Source organism: Pipistrellus kuhlii, unplaced genomic scaffold (genome assembly GCF_014108245.1).
Source record: "Pipistrellus kuhlii isolate mPipKuh1 unplaced genomic scaffold, mPipKuh1.p scaffold_m20_p_19, whole genome shotgun sequence".
Taxonomy (NCBI): Eukaryota; Metazoa; Chordata; class Mammalia; order Chiroptera; family Vespertilionidae; genus Pipistrellus; species Pipistrellus kuhlii.
The window spans coordinates 12,625,633-12,648,869 of record NW_023425504.1 but is presented as its reverse complement, the minus strand read 5'-3'; the positions used below and the strand labels follow the sequence as shown (position 1 = coordinate 12,648,869).

General features: G+C 42.3%; 2 protein-coding genes across 2 annotated transcripts; both read left to right on the top strand.

Annotated features, from left to right (window-relative positions):
• Positions 1-1,013: 1,013 nt before the first annotated feature.
• RBMX2 (RNA binding motif protein X-linked 2) lies at positions 1,014-13,616 on the top strand. The gene is given in 7 exon segments (XM_036443418.2): positions 1,014-1,143; positions 1,340-1,455; positions 2,937-2,988; positions 8,933-9,062; positions 11,010-11,187; positions 11,862-12,307; positions 12,309-13,616. Coding segments are annotated over 7 exon segments (972 nt in total). The 5' UTR covers positions 1,014-1,138; the 3' UTR covers positions 12,354-13,616.
• A 2,756-nt stretch (positions 13,617-16,372) lies between these two features.
• LOC118722065 (40S ribosomal protein SA-like) lies at positions 16,373-17,313 on the top strand. Its single transcript, XM_036443419.2, has one exon. The coding sequence runs from the start codon at positions 16,388-16,390 to the stop codon at positions 17,204-17,206; it is 819 nt and encodes a 272-aa protein (XP_036299312.1). The 5' UTR covers positions 16,373-16,387; the 3' UTR covers positions 17,207-17,313.
• The last annotated feature ends 5,924 nt before the right edge of the window (positions 17,314-23,237 follow it).

The following is a 23,237-nucleotide window of genomic DNA, read 5'->3' as shown; positions in this document are numbered from 1 at the left end:
GTTCCTGATTACTTCTAATATGAAATTTATAAAGTAAATATATCTTATCTCTTGTAGACTATTATTAACTCTTTGAGGGCAAAGAACCCAACCTTACACTCCTGTCTACAGATTTGCTGTACAGGACAAATATAGATGCCCAGTAAGAACTGATTAAGTCAACCAGAACCTATAGGTAGAGGCAGAGTACCTTTCATGCTAATGAATTCCATCGAACCTCAGTACTTCTTCTATAAAATGGGGATGGTAACTACAGACTTTATGGGGTTATTTTGAGGATAGAGGGGTCAATACATGCAAATTACTTAGCACACAACCTAGCATTATCTGCTTAACTGTTAGGTATTAATTTAACATTAACTTCTGCCTTCTGCTTAAGTAGGAGAGAGACTAAGGAAAAGAATGAGTATAGCAGCTCTCACACAAAACTGGGTATTCAAGTAAGCCTATAGAGGCCGATTTGTCAGTTATCTATGCATTGGAATTGAGGGACAAAAGAGATTTACCCTCTAACATATCTGCTTTATTTTTCTGCCTTAACACCCCCCCACCCCCCCGAACAGGGATGCTTTGATAGGTGTGGGCGGGTGGGCGCTCACGTGTGCGCGCGCGCGGGCCCCTGGCCCGTGTGGGGATTTGCACTGCAGCTAACTAAGGCTGGGGCCTCTGTCCCTATAGCTGGCACCTTTTCAAGTCTTCATTCAGCAAACATTTTTAGTTAACCCAATCACCGCCAGGGGTCGTCCGTCCAGGAACTGGGGGTTTTGTAAAAGACCAGGCTCGCACCCTTGTGCTACTTCATAGACCGAGGAAACTACCCTGTTTCCCCGAAAATAAGACAGTGTCTTATATTAATTTTTTCTCCCAAAGTTGCGCTAGGTCTTATTTTCGGAGGATGTCTTATTTTCGGGGAAACACGGGTAGATACTAGAAAAAAATTCTCTGAAGGGTTAACCCAATCCAAAGAATTAAGTCACTTCCTGCACTAGTGCGCAGGCGCTGAGCCCCGTGAGGCGGAGCTAGCCTGGAGCAGCGGAACCCCGCCTAGTCCTGGGGCGGGTGGTGGCAGAGCCGCACATGCGCCCTGCAGCCTCTCCCGGTAGTGGATTCCTTGGTATTGAGCGCGAAACCCGCGGAAATGAAGTAAGGCGTCAGCTTCTTTCTGAGAAGGGGGGAGATGGGGATCGGTTGGGGGCGGACTGCGGGGATGACCTGCCGCGCTGGCGTGGTCTGCTCGGCCTAGGGGCGGGAGCGGCTGGAATTCCAGAAAACTAGTCCCCTAATTTTGCTCTCCTTCATCCCCGCACTTAACTTGTCTACTCTTCCACCCCCTGGGCAGCCCTTTAACGAAAGTGAAGCTGATAAATGAGCTGAATGAGCGAGAGGTCCAGCTTGGGGTGGCGGAGAAGGTGTCCTGGCATTCCGAGTACAAAGATAGCGCCTGGATCTTCCTGGGTGAGGTTCCTATCTTTCTCCAGCCGTGCCCCTCAGTCTCTACGGCCCTGCTTCCTGACATTTCAGCTTTTCCTCCCTCCATACCTCCCGACATTCATCACCCAGTTTTATTTCTTTCTGTTGTCCGCCCATAAATCTGTTTTCCATATTTATTTTCTCCCCTGTCTAGTTTGCTCTCCCTGCAACTCACTGCTGATAGTCACTTTCTGCCATTCACTGTACTAAGAGTCTTGTCACTTTGTTTCTCTGACCATTGCCATTATTTGTATAGTTTTTATTTATTTATTTTTCAATTACAGTTGCCATAGAATATTGTATTAGTTTTAGTTGTACACATGGTAATTAGACATTTATAATAACTTACAAAAGGATCACCCCATTAAGTCTGAGATCCATCGGACATACTTCCTTATGACAATATTCTATTTTTTTAAAATATATTTTTATTGATTGCAGAGAAGAAGGGAGAGGGAGAGATAGAAACATTAAAGATGAGAATTATTGATTGGCTGCTTCCTGTACACCTTCTACTGGGGATCCAGCCCGAATCCTGGGCACGGAGTTTGAAACCCAGGCATGTGCCCTTGACTGGAGTTGAACCCAGGATCTTTCAGTGCTCAGGCCGATGCTCTGTCCACTGAGCAAAACCAGCTAGGATTTGGCTATATTTTCTATGCTGTATTTCACATTCCCATGACAGTTTTGTAACTATCAATTTGTACTTCTTAATCCCTTTACTTTTTCACCCATCCCCCATTAACCTCCCTCTCCTCTGGCAGCCATTAATCTCTTCTCTGTATCTATGACACTGTTTCTGTTTTGTTTTTTCATTTTTTTAAATTCCACATATAAGTGAAATCTTGTGTTTGTGTTTCTGTCTCAGATCATTATCAGCTGAGGAAACTGAGGCACTAAAAAGTTAATGGTCTTTTTAAGGTCACATAGTAAGTGGAACAGCCAGAATTATGGGATTCTAGAACTCATGGTCTTAGCCACTATCCCATATTACTGCTAATTCCTTCCCACCCTAATCCCCTTCCTTCAGAATTTATTTTCCTCATCTGATTAGTTCTGGCCTGTTCATGTTCATATTACCATCTCTCTATTCACTTTGCGTCACATCCAGTAATTTGACAGTTTGTTCAAAGAGGTGATTGCACCAGTCATGATGCTAAGCACTTTATATTCATTGTTTTATTTAATTCTTATAACAATTCTGTGAGTTAAGTACTAATATCCCCACTTTATAGATGAGGAAGGAAACTTTTGCAGGGGAATTTATTTCCTATGAAATGCTTAGCAATTGACTAATCCTTAGTCTATGTGAGGTGGAGTTAATATTTGCATATTTAAACTGAGTTCTCTGATGGCAGACCTTGTGGCTTACTCTTTTTTGTACCCTCAGTGCCTGGCCTAGTGCATGGTATTAATAGACATTTGGTAAAATGTTAGTTGAACTGAAATGTTGTTATCTCTTCTAGGAGGACTTCCCTATGAACTTACTGAAGGAGATATCATTTGTGTATTCTCACAGTAAGTTTCTTTTCATGTCCTGCCTTCTGGGTTATCAGACTAATTTGCTTTCATAAGGTATTTTTGTGGCATCACAAGAGCCATTTGTTTTCATTCTATGTTGACTGGCTGGTCTGCATGGTGAGGGCTGGAGTTCCTCCTCTAGTCTAGGTCAATCACAGGACATAGTTCTAGAACTCTCCCAGTGTGGAAAATCCCAAGAAGTTGGATGTTTTAGGAGGCCGTCTTGGGAATTCTGGTCTATTTTTACTGCTTTTTCACTGAGGATTGTTCAGTGTGGGCCTACAATGGAACACACTGCAACTCCCAGGAAGATACTATGTTGGCCCACATCCTTGGGCTCTTATAAACTAGGGGTATTTCATGATCACAGGGCCCTTCTGGACCCACATTTGTGTGGCCTTGTAGAATTAGGGCAAAGCACAGTAGAATTGGTGGGGGGGAAAAACCCACAAAAGTTTTAGGCAGTAGTTTGCTTTCTTTGTTTCTAGATGAGTGTAAGGTTGGTGAGCAGAGTATGTCTCTTTACCCAGAGCTGAGAATCAAAGGCTGACGAGGAACACAAATGAATAGGGGAACCTTACCTTTTTCATTCCATGAGATGATCACAGCAGCTCTGGATGGGAGAGCGTCTTGGCAGCTCACACTGGTAGTGGCAGCAGATTTAGGAGAGGGGCTGGGTACAACCCCAGAGCTACAGAGTGACTAGATAGTCCTTAGAGCCAGGGGGCCTTGACAGCACACAGGAACAGAGGTCCAAGGCCCATGGATTATGTGGCCATCAGGGGCAGAGAACTATTGCAGGGAAGTTGGATAGCATGTACAGGTAGAGGACCATGGCAAACAGGATGTAGCAAGCAAACATAGCCAGCACACCCTGGCAGAGACATTGCCATGGCAGGGTATGGCTGGGGACCACCCCATAGGCAGAAGGTACTGGCTTAGTGGTTGGGCAGCAGTCAGAGAAGTCCATGGGAAAGACATTGGGCAATACATATGAAAGGGCCACGGTGGAGGGCCTGGGCAGTCCTGACAGGCAGAGGGCCATGGCTGGGATAGAGATTGCTTCTTCCAACTGCTAAGCATCAGGAAGTTCACAGAAAGTACAGCCTGTAATGTCTACCCCTTCATGGTACCTCTCCCTGCTCTAGCCTTCCATCTAGGAGCTGCTTTTGTCTTATTTGCATTGAATGATGATCAGCTAGTGTGTGGATTTATTCCAATTCTCTGCTGTGGCTACACACATTGCTCTTCATGAAGATTGCCTTTGTCACTGGTAACAGTGGCTTTCAAAAAATAGTTTGTTTTCTGATTATCAAGGTAATGTATAGTGATTATAGAACATTTGGTAAAAAAAAAAAGGTATAAAGAAGATAATAGAATGTACTTTAAGGAAAACTGTTAATTGGGTGTACTTTATCATTTTTTAAATTGCTGGGCATAATTTCCAGTATTTGCTGCTATAAATTATACTGCTATGTTCATTGTGGTATCTATATCTTTGTATGTATTCCTGATGGTTTCCTTGGTGAAATTATGGGATCCATATGTTAGTATTTTTAAGATTTTTTAAAAAGATATGTATTTTATTGATTTTTTACAGAGAGGAAGGGAGAGAGATAGAGAGCTAAAAACGTCGATGAGAGAGAAACATCAACCAGCTGCCTCTTGCACACCCTCTACTGGGAATGTGCCTGCAACCAATGTATTGTACATGCCCTTGACCGGAATCGAACCTGGGACCTTTCAGTCTGCAGACCGACGCTCTACCACTGAGCCAAACCGGTTTCGGCTATTTTTAAGATGTTTTATAAACATTGGATATTGCTCTCTGAAAAAGTTATAGCAATTTCCACTCTCACTAGAATGCCCATTTTTCTGACTCCTAATCAGCAGTCATTATCTTAAAAATATTTGGCTTCTCATTATTATTTTACTTTGGCTTCTCATTATTATTTTACTTTGCCTTTATTTCATCATCAGTGAGGAGTATATTTTTTCATAGATTTATAAGCCATTGTTGGTTTTGTTTTTTTGTCAGTTGTTCATATCCATTGCCTATTTTTTTCTTTTGGTTTGTTTCTCATTTTCTTACTGATTTTATAAGAGCCCTTCATGTATTAAGGATATTAACTCTTTATTATACACTTTGTCATGCATTGTATTACTATGGACTTATTTTATTAAAGTTTGATGTATTATACTACATTGCCATCATTATTATTTCCTGATGTTCAAATTATTCCAATGTGGTCTGTTAGGAGTCCCTTCAAGCTAGCTTCTATGTTCTTTTTTTCTTTTGAAAGAATTTCAGGCTTAAAACTTAAAAGTTATAAAATAGTATACAGAATACTTTTATCCCTTTTATTCAGAGCTCCCAGATATTAGCATTTTACCATATTTGCTTTATTGTTATTTTCCTCCATATATATATATATATATTTTGAACCATTTGAGAGTCAGTTGCAGACATGATTCCCATTTATTCCAAAATTCTTCAATGTGTATTTCCCAGAACCCAAGGATATTCTCTTCTTTAATCTCAGTATAGTGATCAAATTCAGGAAATCAATACCAATACAATATTATTATCTAAAGATTTTATTCAGCTTCACCAGTTATCCTGATAATGTTCTTTATAGCAAAAGGGAAAAAATATCTTTCTGGTCCTTATCTGTAATGTAAATTGCAAATAATATTTTCTCCTAGTTTGTCATTTGTCTTTTGACATATTGTGATTTTTATGCTATGCAGGATTATTATTTTTGTGCATTCATTTGTAATAATGTTTAAATTATCTTATGATAAAATTGACTTTTTAGTAAGAATTTTAATACATTTATAGATTTGTGTAATCACCGCCACAATTAGGATGAAGAACAGTTCCAAAAACTCCCTCATACTGTCACTTTATAGTCTCCCCATCTAGTACTCTATGTGGCCAAATTAATCAGTCTTTTTTTCTATTGCTTCTGGATTATGAGTCATAATTAGAAAGTATTTCTCCCTACCCAGCCATCTGTGTTCTCGTCTAGTACTTCTGCAGTTTCAATTTTATGCATTGAAATCTTTGATCCATCTATAATCTGGTGTATAGTGTGAGATAAGGATCCAATTTCATGTTTTTTTTCAAGTGGCTATCTAGTTGTCCCAACAACATTAATAAAAATGCCCATTTGTTCATCAGCAAAGTGGGATGTTGCCCTTATATATGACTAGAGGCCTGGTGCACGAAATTCAAGCACTCGGGGGAGGGGGGTCCCTCAGCCCAACCTGCACCCTCTCGCAGTCTGAGAGCCCTTGGGGTATGTGCAACTGATAGGGAGTAGACCTAAGCCAGCAGTGGGATATCCTTAGCACTGCCATGGAGTCAGGAGAGGCTCCTGCCACCACTGCTGCACTCGCCAGCCCAGAGCCCGGCTTCTGGCTGAGCGGCGCTTCCCCCTGTGGGAGCACACTGACCACCAAGGGGAAGCTCCTGTGTTGAGTGTCTGCCCCCTGGTGGTCATTGCGCATCATAGAGACCAGTCATTCCAACATTCGGTCAATTTGCACATTAGCCTTTTATTATATGGGATTTTTCCATATACACATGAATCTCTTTCTTGGTTTTCTATTCTGTTCTATTGGTCTGCCTGTTTCTTTATGTGCCATCATAAAAGCTTTTTAGTGTATTTAATATCTGGGAGAGTTACTTCTACCTTTTGTTCTTTTTTAAAGTTTTCCCAGATATTATGTTCATTTTTCCACAAAGACTTTAGAATCAACTTATCTAGCTCCAGAGGAAATAACACACAACTTGTATTTTAAATTGGGATTACATTAGATTTCAGTATTAACTTTGTGGAAGATTTTGATAATCTTTATGATGTTGATTCATTCTATCAAAGAACGAGGGATGGTTTTATATTTGTATAAATCTATATTTGTATTTTTCAGAAGTTTTAAAAAGTTTTCTTTATAAAGGCTTTATACATTGAATATATATCTTCTGTTGCTTGTATGTAAAAGAATAATTTATTTTTGTTAATATCCTGTCACCTTTCTGAATTGTTATGCTGTTTGTTTTTATCATTGTTTATCATTGCTTCTGTTGGGTTTTCTGTATATATCTACACTATTAAAAGAGAAAGATGCAGATTGACCATACCTTTGTGATGCCTGCCAGCCAATCAGGAGTGAGTATGCAAATTAACCCAACAAAGATGGAAGGCTAATTTGTATATGCAGGCACCGACAGCCCCAGCAGCTCTGGGCCTCTGGGCAGCATGGGAAGGTGGAAATGCGGCTCTGGGCTGGAGCAAAGGTGGTGCCAGCAGCCAGGGGAAAGAAGGGCATTGCTTGCATGAATCTTCATGCATCGGGCCACTAGTTAATGAATATATATAATCTTAAAACAGAGACAGTTTTACTTCTTTTTTCATTTCTTAAATGTTTTCTGCTAATTTCTTGGCCAATATCTACAATGTTAAATAGTGTTAAATAATTCCTGATCTTAGTTAGGTCATCTCTTTTAATTTCTTTTTTAAATTCTAGTTTAATTTTTTTAAAAGAGGTTTTTATTGATTTTAGAGAGAGAGGAAGGGAGAGGGAGAGAGGAAAATGTGAAAGGGAAACATCAACCAGCTGCCTTCTGCATGCTTCCTATTGGAGTTTGAGCCCACAACCTCAACATGTACCCTGACCGGGAATCAAACCAGTGACCTTCTGGTGCAGGGACAATGCTCAACCAACTGAGTCATACTGGCCAGGGCTCTGGTAATTTCTGTCAAGTAAGATGCTAGATTCCGGGCCCAGGTGTATGTACTTGATCATGTTATATAATGTATCCATTAATTCCCATTTTAATTTTATTACTGTTTTTTAAATTTATGATGCTTTAACTTATCTGGAATTTACCTTTGGATAAGGAGTAAGGTAGATTTTATTAACTCTCATCTGCTTTTCTTAGATTTGCTTTCTTGGTTTTAGCTACATCCCGTAAGTTTTAGTATATATTATTCTCATTTTTGTAATTTTCTAAATAGTCTGTCATTGACTTTTTCTTTACTTTGTTTCATTTCCTCTTTCATTCATTAGCTAGGAGAGTAGGTTGCAAGTTCTAAGTTTACTTTGAGACCTATGCTATAGTCAATTTTTTAGAATATTTTTTTTCTGATTTCAGAGAGGAAGGGAGAGAGGGATATAGAAACATCAATGATGAGAGAGAATTATTGATCAGCTGCCTCCTGCACGGGCCCACACTGGGGATCAATTCCACAACCCGGGCATGTGCTCTTGATTGGAATTGAAACCAGGACCCTTCAGTTTGCAGGCCAGCGCTCTATCCACTGAGCCAAACAAGGAGGGCTGCTATAGTCAATTTTAATACATGTTTCAAGGATTCTTGAAGAAGAAATTGTCATCTTTATATAAGATTTGAATATATCTCTATATCTACTAGTCTGATATTAATTAATATTTGTTAGCAATTTAACTGTTACATTATTAATTGCTTGTTTCCTTATATTTATGTTAAATAACTATATATCAGTTACATTAACTCTCCTGACCTTTTTTTGTTAACTTTGTGTTATAAATTTAAAGTGGTATGTTAAAATCTCTCATAACTTTAATTATGTTTCTCTTTGTATTTCTAAGTTTCATAATTAAAATGTTTTGATTTGTCAATTTGTGCATAAAATGTCATGATTTGTACTTTTATTATGTATTAGGACCTTTTTGGGGGCCTTAAATTCATCTTCAATCTTAATATTACCACCCACTTTTTAGTTGGGTGTTCTTGTTATATCCTTGTCTAACTTAATTTTTAACCTGCCTATGTTATCTTGTTCTAGATATATTTCCTGTATAGATTATATTATTTGAATTTTATTTTGTCATCCAATCTGAAAATGTTTGCATTTTAAATCAATAATGTTTTACTCTTTTATAAAATAAATAGATATGGGGAGATCGTTAACATTAATCTGGTGCGGGACAAGAAGACTGGGAAATCCAAAGGATTCTGTTTCCTCTGTTATGAAGACCAGAGGAGCACAATTCTGGCTGTTGACAATTTTAACGGGATAAAAGTGAGTGTGCTTACTAAGCAGGATTTGCCTGGACTTTTACCATGTAGGGGTTTGATTTCATTACCCACCTGATCTCCACAGGCTCAAGGACAGTCTGGTCAGCTGAGTATTTTGTGAGGGTTGTAGAGGTATGGGGACATACTGACCAACAAATGATCCCAGGAAATAATTCCATTGGCTCATGATCCTTCTATCCTATTCCCTTTTCCCATCTCATACCAACTTATCTCTCTAGGAGCATAGATACCATGCCCCTCCCCCCCCCCCACAAGCCTCTATTTTTCACCTTTTCCTCCTCACACTCCACTCTTATCTCAGGTGTGTTGGAAAACAAAGAGATTAGCAAACACTGCTCTTCCGTGCTGTCCTGTGTTAGGAGATTTGGTGCTCTATCTTGGCTGCATGACCTAGGACATAGCTGTCATATGCCTCTACTGACTTAGCAATCAATACTGGGCCCTGGATATTCTCTAGGTAAAATCTAATGACAAATTCTACAGAAATCATTCTGAAGTTTTCTGTCCTCGTTTCCCCTAATACCAACCCCTATAAGTGAGACATAGGGCTGAGGTCAGGCATACCTATGCTTCACATGGTCCCTATGCTTATTTAGGAAAAGCATTGCAGTTGAATGAGCATTGTCGCAGGCTGGGAGTTGACACTTGACTTGGAGAGTTTTCCCTGATTGCACCAGAATTGAACAGTTGGCGACTATAGGACAGGGTGGAACAAGGTTCCATGCTTGATTTTTAAAAAAAATATATATTTTATTGATTTTTTACAGAGAGGAAGAGAGAGAGGGATAGAGAGTTAGAAACATCGATGAGAGAGAATCATCAATCAGCTGCCTGTTGCACACTCTCTACTGGGGATGTGCCTGCAACCAAGGTACATGCCCCCTTGACCAGAATTGAACCTTGGACCTTTCAGTCCACAGGCTGATGCTCTATCCATTGGGACAGACCGGTTTCGGCTCCACACTTGATTTTTAAGAGAGCCAGCAGTCCAAGGGAGTCACTATGAAAGGAAGGTTTTCAAAGATGTTTTGAAATGGGGAACAGGATAGATGACAGAAGCTGATTAGGCCAAAGATAAGAATAAAAATCTGCTTTTGTATTAGAATTATAAAAGCCAGACATTTTTCAAATTTCAGATGGTTTTGCCTATAGAATAAGTGGGTATCTGCCTGAATGTTTTTGTTTTAAGCGAGGGGTTAATGTTTTTGTTGCTCACCGGGAGAGTGATTTAAGTGAAAGTATTAATGTGAGCCAGTTGTTCTGGTAGGGTGGGGTGGGACAAAGTGTGAGAGCTTAAGAAAAACGACCGTGGTCTTTTCAGGACTGGATGAAATAACCAAGTGGTTGAATAGAGCTAGAAAACAACAACAAAGTAAAACAACACAGTGGTCTTACTAGATTTCTCTTCCCCTCCCAACTGTTGGTCTGCCTTAGCCTCATTCTAATTGCTGTGTCAAGGAAGCAGCTGTAGCCCTGGGCTCGATTACAGGAATTTCTTCTAGCTGCCATGGTATATTACACTATAAATTATTGTTACAGATTGAAGGTAATTCACTGTTTGTGCATATAAGTTATGCATTTTTCTCTGCTGCTTTGTTGGCAGAGCTTCCCAGCCTTTTTCACTTCACAGCACATGTAAAACATTAAGATATTTGTATGGCCCCCTGGGGTAAGCTGAGGAGGCTACCTAATACAATTGCCCCATGGGCTCCAGCTGCCCCGGGCCCCACTGGCTGTCCTGAGAGCTGAGGGAATTAATATCTAGGTATATGTGCATGACACCAGTTGGGCAGGTCTGTTTAGAGATTTTTCCAGAAATAGAATTAGCAGGAAGGTAGTGGGTTTAGTTCCAACCATGGTTCTCTGCAGCTGGGTTCCAATAGTTTGGTAGGAGTGATGTCTTTGCTGATGCATTGCCTGTCTATCTTAGATTAAAGGAAGAACTATCCGAGTGGATCATGTGTCTAACTATCGGACTCCTAAGGAATCAGAAGAAATGGATAGTGTGACCAAAGAGCTCCAGGAGAAGGGCTGTGGGGCTCACACCCCCTCATCAAATTCATCTGAAGGCTCTGAAGAGGACAAACCCACCAAAAAGCACAAAAAAGGTAAAGCGTTAAGACCTAAGAGAAGATTCTGGGTAGTGTTAGTGTTTGATCTGACTAGCATTCACTGCGACTTGATAATCAATTCTTATATGTGGAGGGGTGGAGGAAGTGTGGGGAACCTTATTTTAATTGGGAAAGGAGAGATGGTATCATCAGAAGGCTAGTGTTATGGGTTGCACTGTGTACCTTGAAAATGCGTGTTGAAGTCCTAACTGCTAGTACCTCAGAAAATGACTGTATTTGGATTTTTAAGGAGGTAATTAAGGGTGGGAATTGCCTTATACAGTGACTTGACATATCAAGGGTGACAGATCCAACTTGGCTTCCCAGAGGCACTTTTCTGGAAGGATAGACTGATTCCTTGATGCTACTGCCAAGGATGCTTTTCTTTTGCATATCTCTCATCTCCTCCAATTCCTTTTTTTTTTTATTAAAAAATATTTTTATTGATTTCAGAGAGGAAGGGAGAGTAAGATAGAAACATAAATGATGAAAGAGAACCATTGATCAGCTGCCTCCTGCACGCATGCCCCCTACTGGGGGTCAAGCCTGCAACCTGGGCATGTGCCCTGACCTGGAATCAAACTGTGACCTCCTGGTTCATAGATCACTGAGCCATATTGGCCAGGCAATTTCCCTTTTCTTATTGATTGTACCTCTTTTTTTCCCTCTAGACAAAAAGGAAAAAAAGAAAAGAAAGAAAGACAAAGACAAGACTGATCAGGAGGAACTGGCAGAGCAGCCAGCCTCCTCTTCAGCTCCTAGAAGCAAGATGATAAAGGAAAAGGATGACCCTGGTTCTAAAAAGCACAGCAGCAAGAACTCAGAGAGGGGTCAGAAGCCAGAGTCTAGGGAGGTGCGGAAGCACCGCCCCAGTTCTCCTGAGGTCAAGACAACCTGCCACGGGAGAGCAGAGGACCATGAGCGGGAGCTGAAGAGGGAGAAGTCCAAGCACGAGCACAAGTTCTCAAGCAGGAGGGAAGAAAGAGAAGAAAAAAACAGGGACAGAGGTCGAAGCTCAGACACACATGAGGGGCATGCTGAGGGACATGGCCGTAGAAGTAGAAGTAGAAGTAGGAGCCGAGATAAATCCCATAGGCCTAAAAAGGCCCGGCATTCTCCGAGACCTTGACCCCTCAAATCCCAGTGACCGCAGGAATTACTGAAGCTGAAGAAGCTACTCAGTGGAATTAAAAATATAGTCAAATTCAATTATGCTTTATTGTTTCTGTATGTAAAATCTCTGAGGTTGTGTTCTTTAATCCCTAAAGTATTAGAGTTATTGATGGTGCAGTAGTTTCAACAGCCACATGTCCTGGAGTTTGTTTGATTTAAAACACTTTTAAAAATACATTTTTATTGATTTCAGAGAGGAAGGGGGGAAATAGACAAAAACATCAATGATGAGAGAGAATTATTGATTGGCTGCCTCCTGCACGCCCCACATTAGGGATTAAGCCTGCAACCAGGGTATGTGCCTTGACCAGGAATTGAACTGTGATCTCTTGGTTTACAGGTCGATACTCAACTACTGAGCCATATTGGCCGGGCTGTGCTAGAGTTTTGAGCAAAATTCATTGTCCCTGAGAATATGCTTGGTGTTTATCAGAGTATGTATCCTAAAATTGGGTTTATAAGCATGGCCCTTGACTTTATGACTCCAATTAATGAAATGTCCAGGAAAAAAATGTCCAGGAAAGTGGAAATACCAGGGAATTCTAGAATTCTAGTCTTTGTGATAGAAATTTAGATCTCTTGCAGTGACCTTTCCAGTTGGCAGGTAGACCCATAGAGTAGAGAAGTATGGCTTAACTAGGTTTGGACAGCTTGATGTGAATGTGATAACGATTCATAACATCAGCTTGCTTCTGCCACACTCCTTCCTGATTTAAAAAATTTAAACATCTTTTTGATTGATAAATGTCTCCACACTTTTTTTTGCAATTTATTTTTATTGAGGTGAAATTCATGTAACCTCAATAAAAGTAACCATTTTTTAAAAAGTAATCATTTTAAAGAGAACAATGTGGCACATTCACAGTATTATCTAGTCCCAATACATTTTCAGTACCCTACCATGAAACCCAGTACCCATTAAGCAGTTATTCCCCATTTCCTCCTCCTTGTCCCTGGCAACCACCAGTGTGCTTTCCATTTCTATGACTTTACCTATTCTGGACATTTCATATCAATTGAATCATACAACATGTGGCCTTTTGTGTCTGGTTATAATTCACTTAGTATGTTTTCAAGGTTCTTCCATGATATAGCAGAGAAGTACTTAATTCCTTTTTATGACTTAATAGGATCCCATTGTGTTTATCCTTTCCTCAGTAGGTGGACATTGGGTTGGTTAGCCAGGTCCATTCTTTTTAAAAACTATTGAATTTATTGGGGTGACATTAATTAATAAAATTAAACAGGTTTTAGGTATACAATTCTACAGTATATTATTGGTATATTGCATGGTGTGTTTACCACCCCAAGTCAAGTCTACTTCCATCACCATTTATCCCCCTTTATTTTCTACCTCCCCTGATCCCAACTTCCCTCTGGCAATCAGCATACTGTTGACTGTGGCCACGAGTCTTTCTTTTTTGTCTTTGCTTAGTCCCTTCACCCTTTTCACCCAGCTCCCAATCTCTTTCCCACTGACAGCTGTCAGTCTTTTCTATATCTATGAGTCTGTCTCCACTTTGTTTATTTTGTTCATTAGATTCCACGTATAAGTGAAATCATATGGTACTTCTCCCTTTCCATGTTCCAGACATATCAATGCTACTTTGAGGTTTAGTCTGCTTTTCAAGGAGCTGCTCTTGCTAAGGTGAGAACACTGTCCACTCATTGCATATCTATATGGTCAACTTGGCAGTTCTTTCCCATTTTGAGAGTGTTGTCTTTCTGTTTTAGCAATCAGTCATTTATAAATTGGTAGGAACCAGTTCACAGGATTTTAGCACCCCTGCTGAATTATTAAATAGATTTTCTACCTTACAAAACAAGACTAGAGCTTTGATAGTGAATGAACGAATTTAGGGTCCTTGGTATGTCAGTTGGCTACTAGATTAGATGCGCAAGAGGTTTTTTTTTTGTTTTGTTTTGTTTTTTTTTGGTGGGGGGTACAGGGGGGAATGCCCAAGAGGGAAAATGAGGAGGGAGCTGGAGGAGTCAGGGAAAGCTGACTGATGTAGGTCTGACCTCTGGAGAAGAGGGAAGGAAAGAAAGAAGGTTGGGTATGAAAAGTCCTAAGAACATTTTAGCAAGACCAGTGGTGTGTCCTTGAGCCAAAATTACTTGTCAGAGGAATTCTGCTAGATAAGCCTTGTTAAGCAGGACCTCCATCAGCCATGTGACCACTTTGCTTGTGTGTCCATCGTGCCAATTGTTTGGTAGCAATTAATGAAGGCCAATTCACCTGCCTGAATCATTTTGCCTGCTTGGTGGCATAGAGCTTCTTCCAGTGGATGCTCTCTTGTAGGTGTTATCATGTGATGCAGGAATCTTCACACTTTGCTCTCACATGTTAATTCCACAGTCTTTACAGCAGACCTTTTTTTTTTTTTTTTTTTTTTTTTTTAGCATATTACACTTTTATTATATAGGATGTGGAAGAATTACAATAAACAACATATGTGACACTAACAGGTGACTAAAAAGAGGGAAAGACAATGACTAAGCATGTTACTTTAAAAACTATTCAAGAGCCAAGCTAGCATGGCTCAGTAGTTGAGTGTCAACCTATGAACCTAGGGTTCACAGTCTATTCAAGGCACATGCTCAGGTTGCAGGCTCTATCCCCAAAAAGACATGTGCAGGAGGCAGCCAATCAATGATTCTCTCTCATCACTGATGTTTCTATCTCTCTATTCCTCTCCCTTCCTCACTCTCTAAAAAATCAATGAAAACATTTTTTTTCAACCCTGACCGGTTTGGCTCAGTGGGTAGAGCGTCAGTCTGCGGACTCAAGGGTCCCAAGTTCGATTCCGGTCAAGGGCATGTACCTTGGTTGAGGGCACATCCTCAGTAGGGGGGGTGCAGGAGGCAGCTGATCTAGTTTCTCTCTCATGGATCCTTCTGACTCTTTATCCTTCTCCCTTCCTCTCTGCTCCTTGACCTCAGGTCCATTGGGCCTGGTCAGCTCCTCTAGTCGCTGCCTCCCGGGCGGTGCTCGCTGGCCTGGGGGCAGGAGCTGGGGCAGCTCAGCCGCCCGCTGAGCCCCATCCTCCCCTCCCCATCCTCCTCGAGGGCAGCCGCTGTGGTCGGTTGCCAAAGCGGCTCCTCTTCATCGCTGCTGCTGGGCCCCAGGGGCATCGGCGCCTCGACAGTCCAGGCCCTGCACGTCTCCGGGCCGCAGCGCTGCCGTGCCAACCACCGCCCTGCAGCCACCATGGCCCGGTGGGCAACCGAGGCCATCGACCCCAGCTCGCAGCTCTGCGCTTTCTGGGGCCTCTCCGGGCGCTCCTCACGGAGAAGGCAGCATAGTCGCCGCCTTGTTTTCTGCCCACCCTGCACGCGTTTAGCCAGCCATCCGCAGGCGATGCCGCCGGCTCTCAGCAGACCTCCTTGTCTCTAATCTTCCAGCCTTTTTCCTTCCAGACTAGACTGCCAGACCATTCAATACTGCCCAGGAATCTATATATGCAATCGTCTCACATAGACCACTTCCAAACCAAGTCAAATGCACTGCTTGTGTTTCTGTTCAATATTTCTTCACCCCTGAATGTGGCTATAATGCAGATGCTGTCCTTGTTCATTTTTCACTCACAAACTGAACTGACCCATCTGTAAACTGAGCTGAAGCTGATCTCTCCTTAATCTGGTCATATAGGAACTCTCAAATAAGTTTTTAATAGTGGCACTGATCTGCTCCATATCCCCTGGGATATTACTTATATATAGCAAAGAATAGATCTTATGCAATTGTGAGGAATAGTGAGGCAAATCTGGTATTTATAAGGCAGGCTGACTGGCTGGCAGGCTGGAAACGGGCAGGAGCTGACACTGCAATCTATAAACAGAATTTCTGCAAGGAAATCTTAATTGTGCTCTTAAGGCCTTTGACTAATTGGATGAGGCCCACCCAAATTATCCAGGCTAATCTTTACTTAAAATCAACTGATTGTAGCTTTCCGAGCTACCCAGGGAGGGCTCCATACAGCTTTGTTCTTGGTTCCCACATAACTTAAAGGGAAACTTCACAATGTCCAGAGCGCTTGATGTCCTGCAAATGAAGGAGAAGGATGTCCTCAAATTCCTTGTAGCAGGAACCCACTTTGGTGGCACCAACCTTGACTTCCAAATGGAGCAGTACATCTACAAAAGGAAAAGCGATGGCATCTACATCATCAATCTGAAGAGAACCTGGGAGAAGCTTCTGCTGGCAGCTTGGGCCATTGTTGCCATTGAAAACCCAGCTGACGTCAGTGTCATAGCATCCAGGAATACTGGCCAGCGAGCTGTGCTAAAGTCTGCTGCTGCCACTGGAACCACTCCTTTTGCCGACCGCTTCACTCCTGGAATCTTCACCAACCAGACCCAGGCAGCCTTCTGGGAACCAAGACTTCTGGTGGTGACTGACCCCAGGGCTGCCCACCAGCCTCTCACAGAGGTGTCTTATGTTAACCTGCCCACCACCGCTCTGTGTAACATAGACTCTCCTCTGCGCTACGTAGACATTGCCATCCCTTGCAACAACAAGGGGGCTCACTCAGTGGGTCTGATGTGGTGGATGCTGGCCCAGGAAGTACTGCGCATACGTGGCACCATCTCCCGGGAACACCCGTGGGAAGTCATGCCTGATCTGTACTTCTACAGAGATCCTGAAGAGATTGAGAAGGAAGAGCAGGCCACTGCTGAAAAGTCTGTGACCAAGGAGGAATCTCAGGGTGAATGGACCGCTCCTGCTCCTGAGTTTACTGCTGCGCAGCCTGAGGTCGCAGACTGGTCTGAAGGCGTGCAGGTGCCCTCTGTGCCCATTCAGCAGTTTCCTACTGAAGACAAGTACTCAGCCTGCCACTGAAGAGTGGTCTGCAACCCCCACTGAATGGGTAAAAACAACCACTGAGTGGTCCTAAGCTGTTCTTCCATAAATTCTTAACAGAACAGAAATAAGGTTGATGGAAAATAGTTTCTAAAAATAAATAAATAAAATCAACTGATTGTAGATATTAATCTACAAAATACCTTTACAGCAACACCTGAGTTAGTGTTTGACTAATTGGATGCTATAGCCTAAGACAGTGGTCGGCAAACCTAAGCTCGCGAGCTACATGCGGCTCTTTGGCCCCTTGAGTGTGGCTCTTCCACAAAATACCACATGTGGGCGAACACGTGCAAACATGCGATTGAAACTTTGTGGCCCATGTGCAGAAGCCAGTTTTCGGCCTGGGTGAGTCTATTTTGAAGAAGTGGTTCTAATGCCCAGCCACACTCAGGGCCAAAGAGCCACATGTAGCTCTCGAACCTAGGTTTGCCAACCACTGGCCTAACCCAACTTGACACCAGAAAGTAACCATCACAATTTACTCTCATTGATGGTGATAGGGGGGCAATGTTAGAGGTTTCCACTTGGCTTTCCTCATTGTGACAGCTCTTAACCTATAGGTTAAGGGTGAGGAAACTTTATTTCTGCCAAGGGCCATTTCGATACTTAATGTCATTTGAAGTCCATGCAAAATTATCAAGCTAAAAATTATCCTGCTATATTTGGTCAAACATTTAATTAACTCACCACTAATGCCTTGGCAGGGCCAGACCAAATTATTTCATGGGCCTTATATGGCCCAGAGGCTAGATTTTTCCCACCCCTGCTGTAAGCCAAGAACCCACTTGGTGCCCTAACTGGTTTGGCTCAGTGGATAGAGTGTCGGCCTGTGGACTGAAAGGTCCTGGGATTGATTCCAATCAAGGGCATGCACCTTGGTTGTGGGCACATCCCCTTTGGGAGGTGTACAGGGTGCAGCTGATTGATGTTTCTTCCCCGTTGATGTTTCTAACCTTCTTCCTTTCTCTCTGTAAACAATCCATTATATATATATTTAAAAAGAGCCCACTTAGTAGTTACTATCAACCATCAGCTCAATTCCAGTTATACACTTAAGGACTGGGAGATAGCACTGGTTAGGCCTGCAGGGCCACTGTGAGTCCTATTTTAGCCAGCACTTCAGTTATTACTCAGCCCTCAAAGCCCCTAGTCTAACAAGGACTGTGATGATACTTTGGGTCTCTGGTATCAATGTCAACTTTGATTTTGAGTCCAGTATGCCTCAAATGTCTGGCTGTTCTTTCTCCAGTGTATATATAGCGAAGTGAATGGCTATAGGTCCCTTTGGGAGAAGTGCTAGGGAAATCATCACCTACTTCATTGCCCTTCCTTCTAGGGACCCAGCTATCTCTTCCAGATCTGAAAATGGGCTGAAGCCTGAATTTTGAGCAAGGAATTAGGCCTTTTTATTGACCTTCCTCAACCCCTTGCTCCTCTACTCATGTCTTTTTCAGCTTGTTGGTTGTATGTCTGTATTGTTCGGAAGGATACCATGGCCCACTTGCCATCTCCACAACTTTCTGTGGGTAAAACCCCCTTGGATGTCCTTCAGACATGGTTCATTTTGGTATTTGTGGTCTCCTGGCTTCTGGTGAATGAGCACTTCTACCTAGTGTCTATTACTTTGGGATCCCATCTTTGTGATGGTCTCTTACTGCCATCTCTAGCTTGCAGAGGAGGCCACTTCTGGATGTAGTGATGCTGGTGTCCCTTTCCTAGTACCTTCCTGATGGTGTTGGTGAATAGTGTGTCCTCTGGGCCCTCCTGTGGAACAGGATCCTCTGGTGTGCTTTTCAACCACATATTATCCACTCTACCGTGCCCTCTTCCTCTGCCTTTCATTCCCTTTTTCTTTTTTGGCTAGTTGTAAGGAAAACTCAGGTATTTCTACTTTGTTCGGTGGTGGCCATGATTTTCTCTGGGCCTTTAAAAGCCACATTAGAAGAGATTTCTCACCCCCTCTGGTTGTTGCCAGAGCATTAATCCTCTGTTCGGAGAAAGTGCTCCTAAGTCTATGAATTCTCGCTTTCTTGGCCCTCTTGATATAGCACCCTCAAAATCCAAACCCAGTTTCCTTGGCTCCTGTCAATACCTGCCAGCTAATTCTTGCAGCTCTTCAGGGTATACTCTTTTTTTTTTTTTTTTAATGAATCTTTATTGTTCAGATTATTACATTTTTTTCCTCCCTCCTAAGCTCCCCTCCACCCAGTTCCCACCTCACCCTCTGCCCTTACCCCCTCTCCCCCCGCCACTGTCCTCATCCATAGGTGTATGATTTTTGTCTAGTCTCTTTCTGCACTCCCCACTCCCTTTTTCCTCTGAAAATTGTCAGTCCACTCCCTTTCTATGCCTCTGATTCTATTATATTCACCAGTTAATACTGTTCATCAGATTTTTTATTCCCTTGGTTTTTAGATTCACTTGTTGATAGATATGTATTTGTTGTTCATAATATTTTTAAATATATATTTTATTGATTTTTTACAGAGAGGAAGGGAGAGAGATAGAGAGTTAGAAACGTCGATAAGAGAGAAACATTGACCAGCCGCCTCTTGCACACCCCCTACCAGGGATGTGCCCGCAACCAATGTATATGCCCTTCATTGGAATCGAACTTGGGACCTTTCAGTCCGCAAACCAACGCTCTACCACTGAGCCAAACCAGTTTCGGCCATAATTTTTATCTTTATCTTTTTCTTCTTTTTCCTCTTCTTAAAGAATACTTTTCAGCATTTCATATAATTCTGGTTTGGTGGTGATAAACTCATTTAGCTTTTTCTTATCTGTGAAGCTCTTTATCTGACCTTCAATTCTGAATGATAGCTTTGTTGTGTAGAATAATCTTGGTTGTAATTTCTTGCTATTCATCACTTTGAATATTTCTTGCCATTCCCGTCTGGCCTGCATAGTTTCTGTTGAGAAATCAGCTGACAATCAGATGGGTGTTCCCTTGTATGTAGCTAACTGTTTTTCTCTTGCTGCTTTTAATATTCTCTCTTTCTCCTTTGCTCTAGGCATTTTAATTATGATGTGTCTTGGTGTGATCCTCTTTGGATTCCTTTTGTTTGGGGTTCTGTGCACTTTCTGGACTTGTCTTTCTTTCACCAGGTGGGAGAAGTTTTCAGTCACTATTTCTTCAAATATTGTAGGTTTTCAATATCTTGCTCTCTGTCTTCTGGGACCCCCATAATTCTGATGTTGGTACGCTTGAAGTTTTCCCAAAGGCTCCTTACACTAACTTCATATTTTTGGATTCTTTTTTCTTTTTGCTTTTCCAGAAGAGTGTTTTTTGCTTCTTTGTATTCCAAATCTTTGACTTGATTTTTGTGATCCTCTAGTATGCTTTTAGGTCTCTGTATATTTTTTATTTCAGTCAGTATATGCTTAATTTCCAGTTGACCATTTTTCATATCCTCAAGGGTCTTGTTAAATTTATCGGACTTTTCTAGGAAATTCTTGAAAAATCTTATAACAGTGGTTTTGAACCCTATATCTAGTCATTTGCTTTTCTCCATTTCCTTCATTTGTGACTTGCCTCTTTGTCTCCACATTTTAGCTGCTTCCCTGAGTTGATGGAATGGCTTTGTGTGCTATGTGTCTTATATGGCCCATTGGTTCAGGCTCCTCAGTTACCTGAGGTGGACACTCTTGATGTGCCCCTTTGTGGGCTGTGTGTGCAGTCTCGTTGTAGTAAACCTAGATTGTTGTTCTTATCACTGGGGGGAGTTGACCTCCAGGCCAATTGGCTGTGAGGATCAGCTGTGTCTATGCTGGGAGAGCTTCTGTGCTCAGCTTGGATGGGATGGAGTCTCAGGGTGGAGCAGACAGCCTTGTTTTCCCATCAGCCCTACCCATCAGATGCCCCTGTGTCTCAGTGTCCTGTGGCAATGGCCTACCCTCTCTGCACACTGTGCCTCTGCACCTCTGTCTTCCGGAGCTCACCTGAGTCTCAGTGTGCTTTTTCCTGACAGTCCAGTTTCACCCCATAGGAGTCTGGGTTCCCCAAATCTTGCCCGGAACTGGAGTTCAGCGTAGAGGGGAGCCTTTGTCTCCCTCCTGTTCAAGTAAGCCAGCCGCGTATTCAGCTGCCCGCCCTTTCTGTGCATGTGGGTCTCCACACCTCTGTCCTCCACAGCTCCTCTAAGTCTCAGTGTCCTTTTCTCTTTCCTTCTAGTTGTAGTATTTCCACTCAGCCAGTTTTCCAGTGGTTCTGGACGAAGTCCACTCTGTCTTCCAGTTGCAGTTTTGAAATTGTTTTGTGAGGCAGCACTATAGGTGTTTACCTATGCCGCCATCTTGGTTTCTCCGAAAAACCAGAGTATACTCATTATTAGGCTCAGGCACTTTCCCAGCCATACTATGCTGGGATTTAACCCTAGTTATCAGCATTGTTAACATGAGGGAGGGGCATCAGTGGGAGAAGCAGCTTATGCAGCATCTACCAACATAGGGCAAGTGCTAGCTTACTAGGGAAGAGTGGCCAGATGTTCTCACCCCATGTCTTGGGGTCCCAGGATTTTCCAACCACATGAAATCATGTTGTCCTGACTTTAACAAAGCAGACCTGAAATCGTAAATATTGAGTGTTTCCCTGGAGTTTTGAAACTCTATTATGTGCTCTCGTTGCTCAGCTGTGTCTGCTGTACCACAAAGGGCTTCTTTGTAAACACCACAGAAACCCACTGGCTATCATACTTAGTTGTTAGCTACTTATTAACTGTCACCCATTTCTCATTATCCTATTGTAGGGCAGTGTCCAGCCATCTCCACTGTCTCTGTAGACCTTATTTCTCTCATATTTTTCAAAAGTTTGAATCACAATGTCTGCAAGGCCATATTCAGTTTTCCCAGGTCATCTCAAAAGAAATCTTTAGCAGTTGGACTGTAACCCTATACCTGGGACTAGCCATGTTCCACACACCCCTCAGGACAGTGTGCATTTTGCCCACCAGGCAATGATTGAATTAGTCCCAGAACCACATCTCATCACAGTCTGGTTTTTTTGACCACCACTGGCACCATTTGTGTTAGTTTGGGTCCTCCAAGAAGTAGATGCCAATATAGGACTAAACAGGAGATTTATTAGGGAAAACAGCTGTGAGGGAAAGTGGGGAGGGAGCCAGAGGAGTCAGGGAGATTTGTCAGACTAGATGCAAGTTTAACCCCTATGGAGGAGAGAAGGGGGAAAAAGAGTATATAGGAAGTGTCTTAGACTATGTGGTACAGTTCCAGGAATATTTTGGCAAAGCAAATGTATCCGGTGGTGGAGACATCTCTCCATGGACTCAGAGCATTCCTGTACATTCCTGGTCATGATCTTTAAAGCAGGGCTTATCTGTCTCCTGTTACTGAACTATTTCTATAGGGCAAGGTGATCACAGTGTGACTAACATTTAACGGCTCACTTCCTAGGGGAGGGGCACTGGCTTGATTGCTCATTTGTCAAAAAGTCCCAGGCCCTTGACCCCAGATTCCTCAGCTGTGTGATACATCCCACTGTATGGGTAGCTTCCTCTGGAGCATATTGCATGGCCCTGGGGGACTTGAGGGACAGGGAAACTGGCAAAATTACTCATACTCATGCTGTTTGCTGTGTTGTAAATAAATTGTCTTGTTCTAACCCATTAAGTCTTACTATTTTCTGCACCTGTGAAGCAGTGTCAAGTCTACTCTGTGCTATTCTTTCTGAAGTTGGGGTTCTTCCCTGACAGCATCTCTGACCAAAAGTTGCCTGTTAGGGGAATTATGTGTCTCATAGGAATGACCTTTCTTAATATCTATGCTACATTCAGATATTGGTTTAGAGCAGCCCGTGGGAAATGTGGCCTTCGTGAAGATGCAGTGATAGTGTATCTCAGCTGCTGTAGTGTTGGATTTCAGAGCACAGCAGCTGGGCCAATCAATCACTTATGTTCTCTGCAATTGTAGATCTGTGAGACACATATACACCCTGCACTAGGCCCAGCTTAAAACAAGCAGCTAGCCAATGGTTTTAGTTGATCTTTGG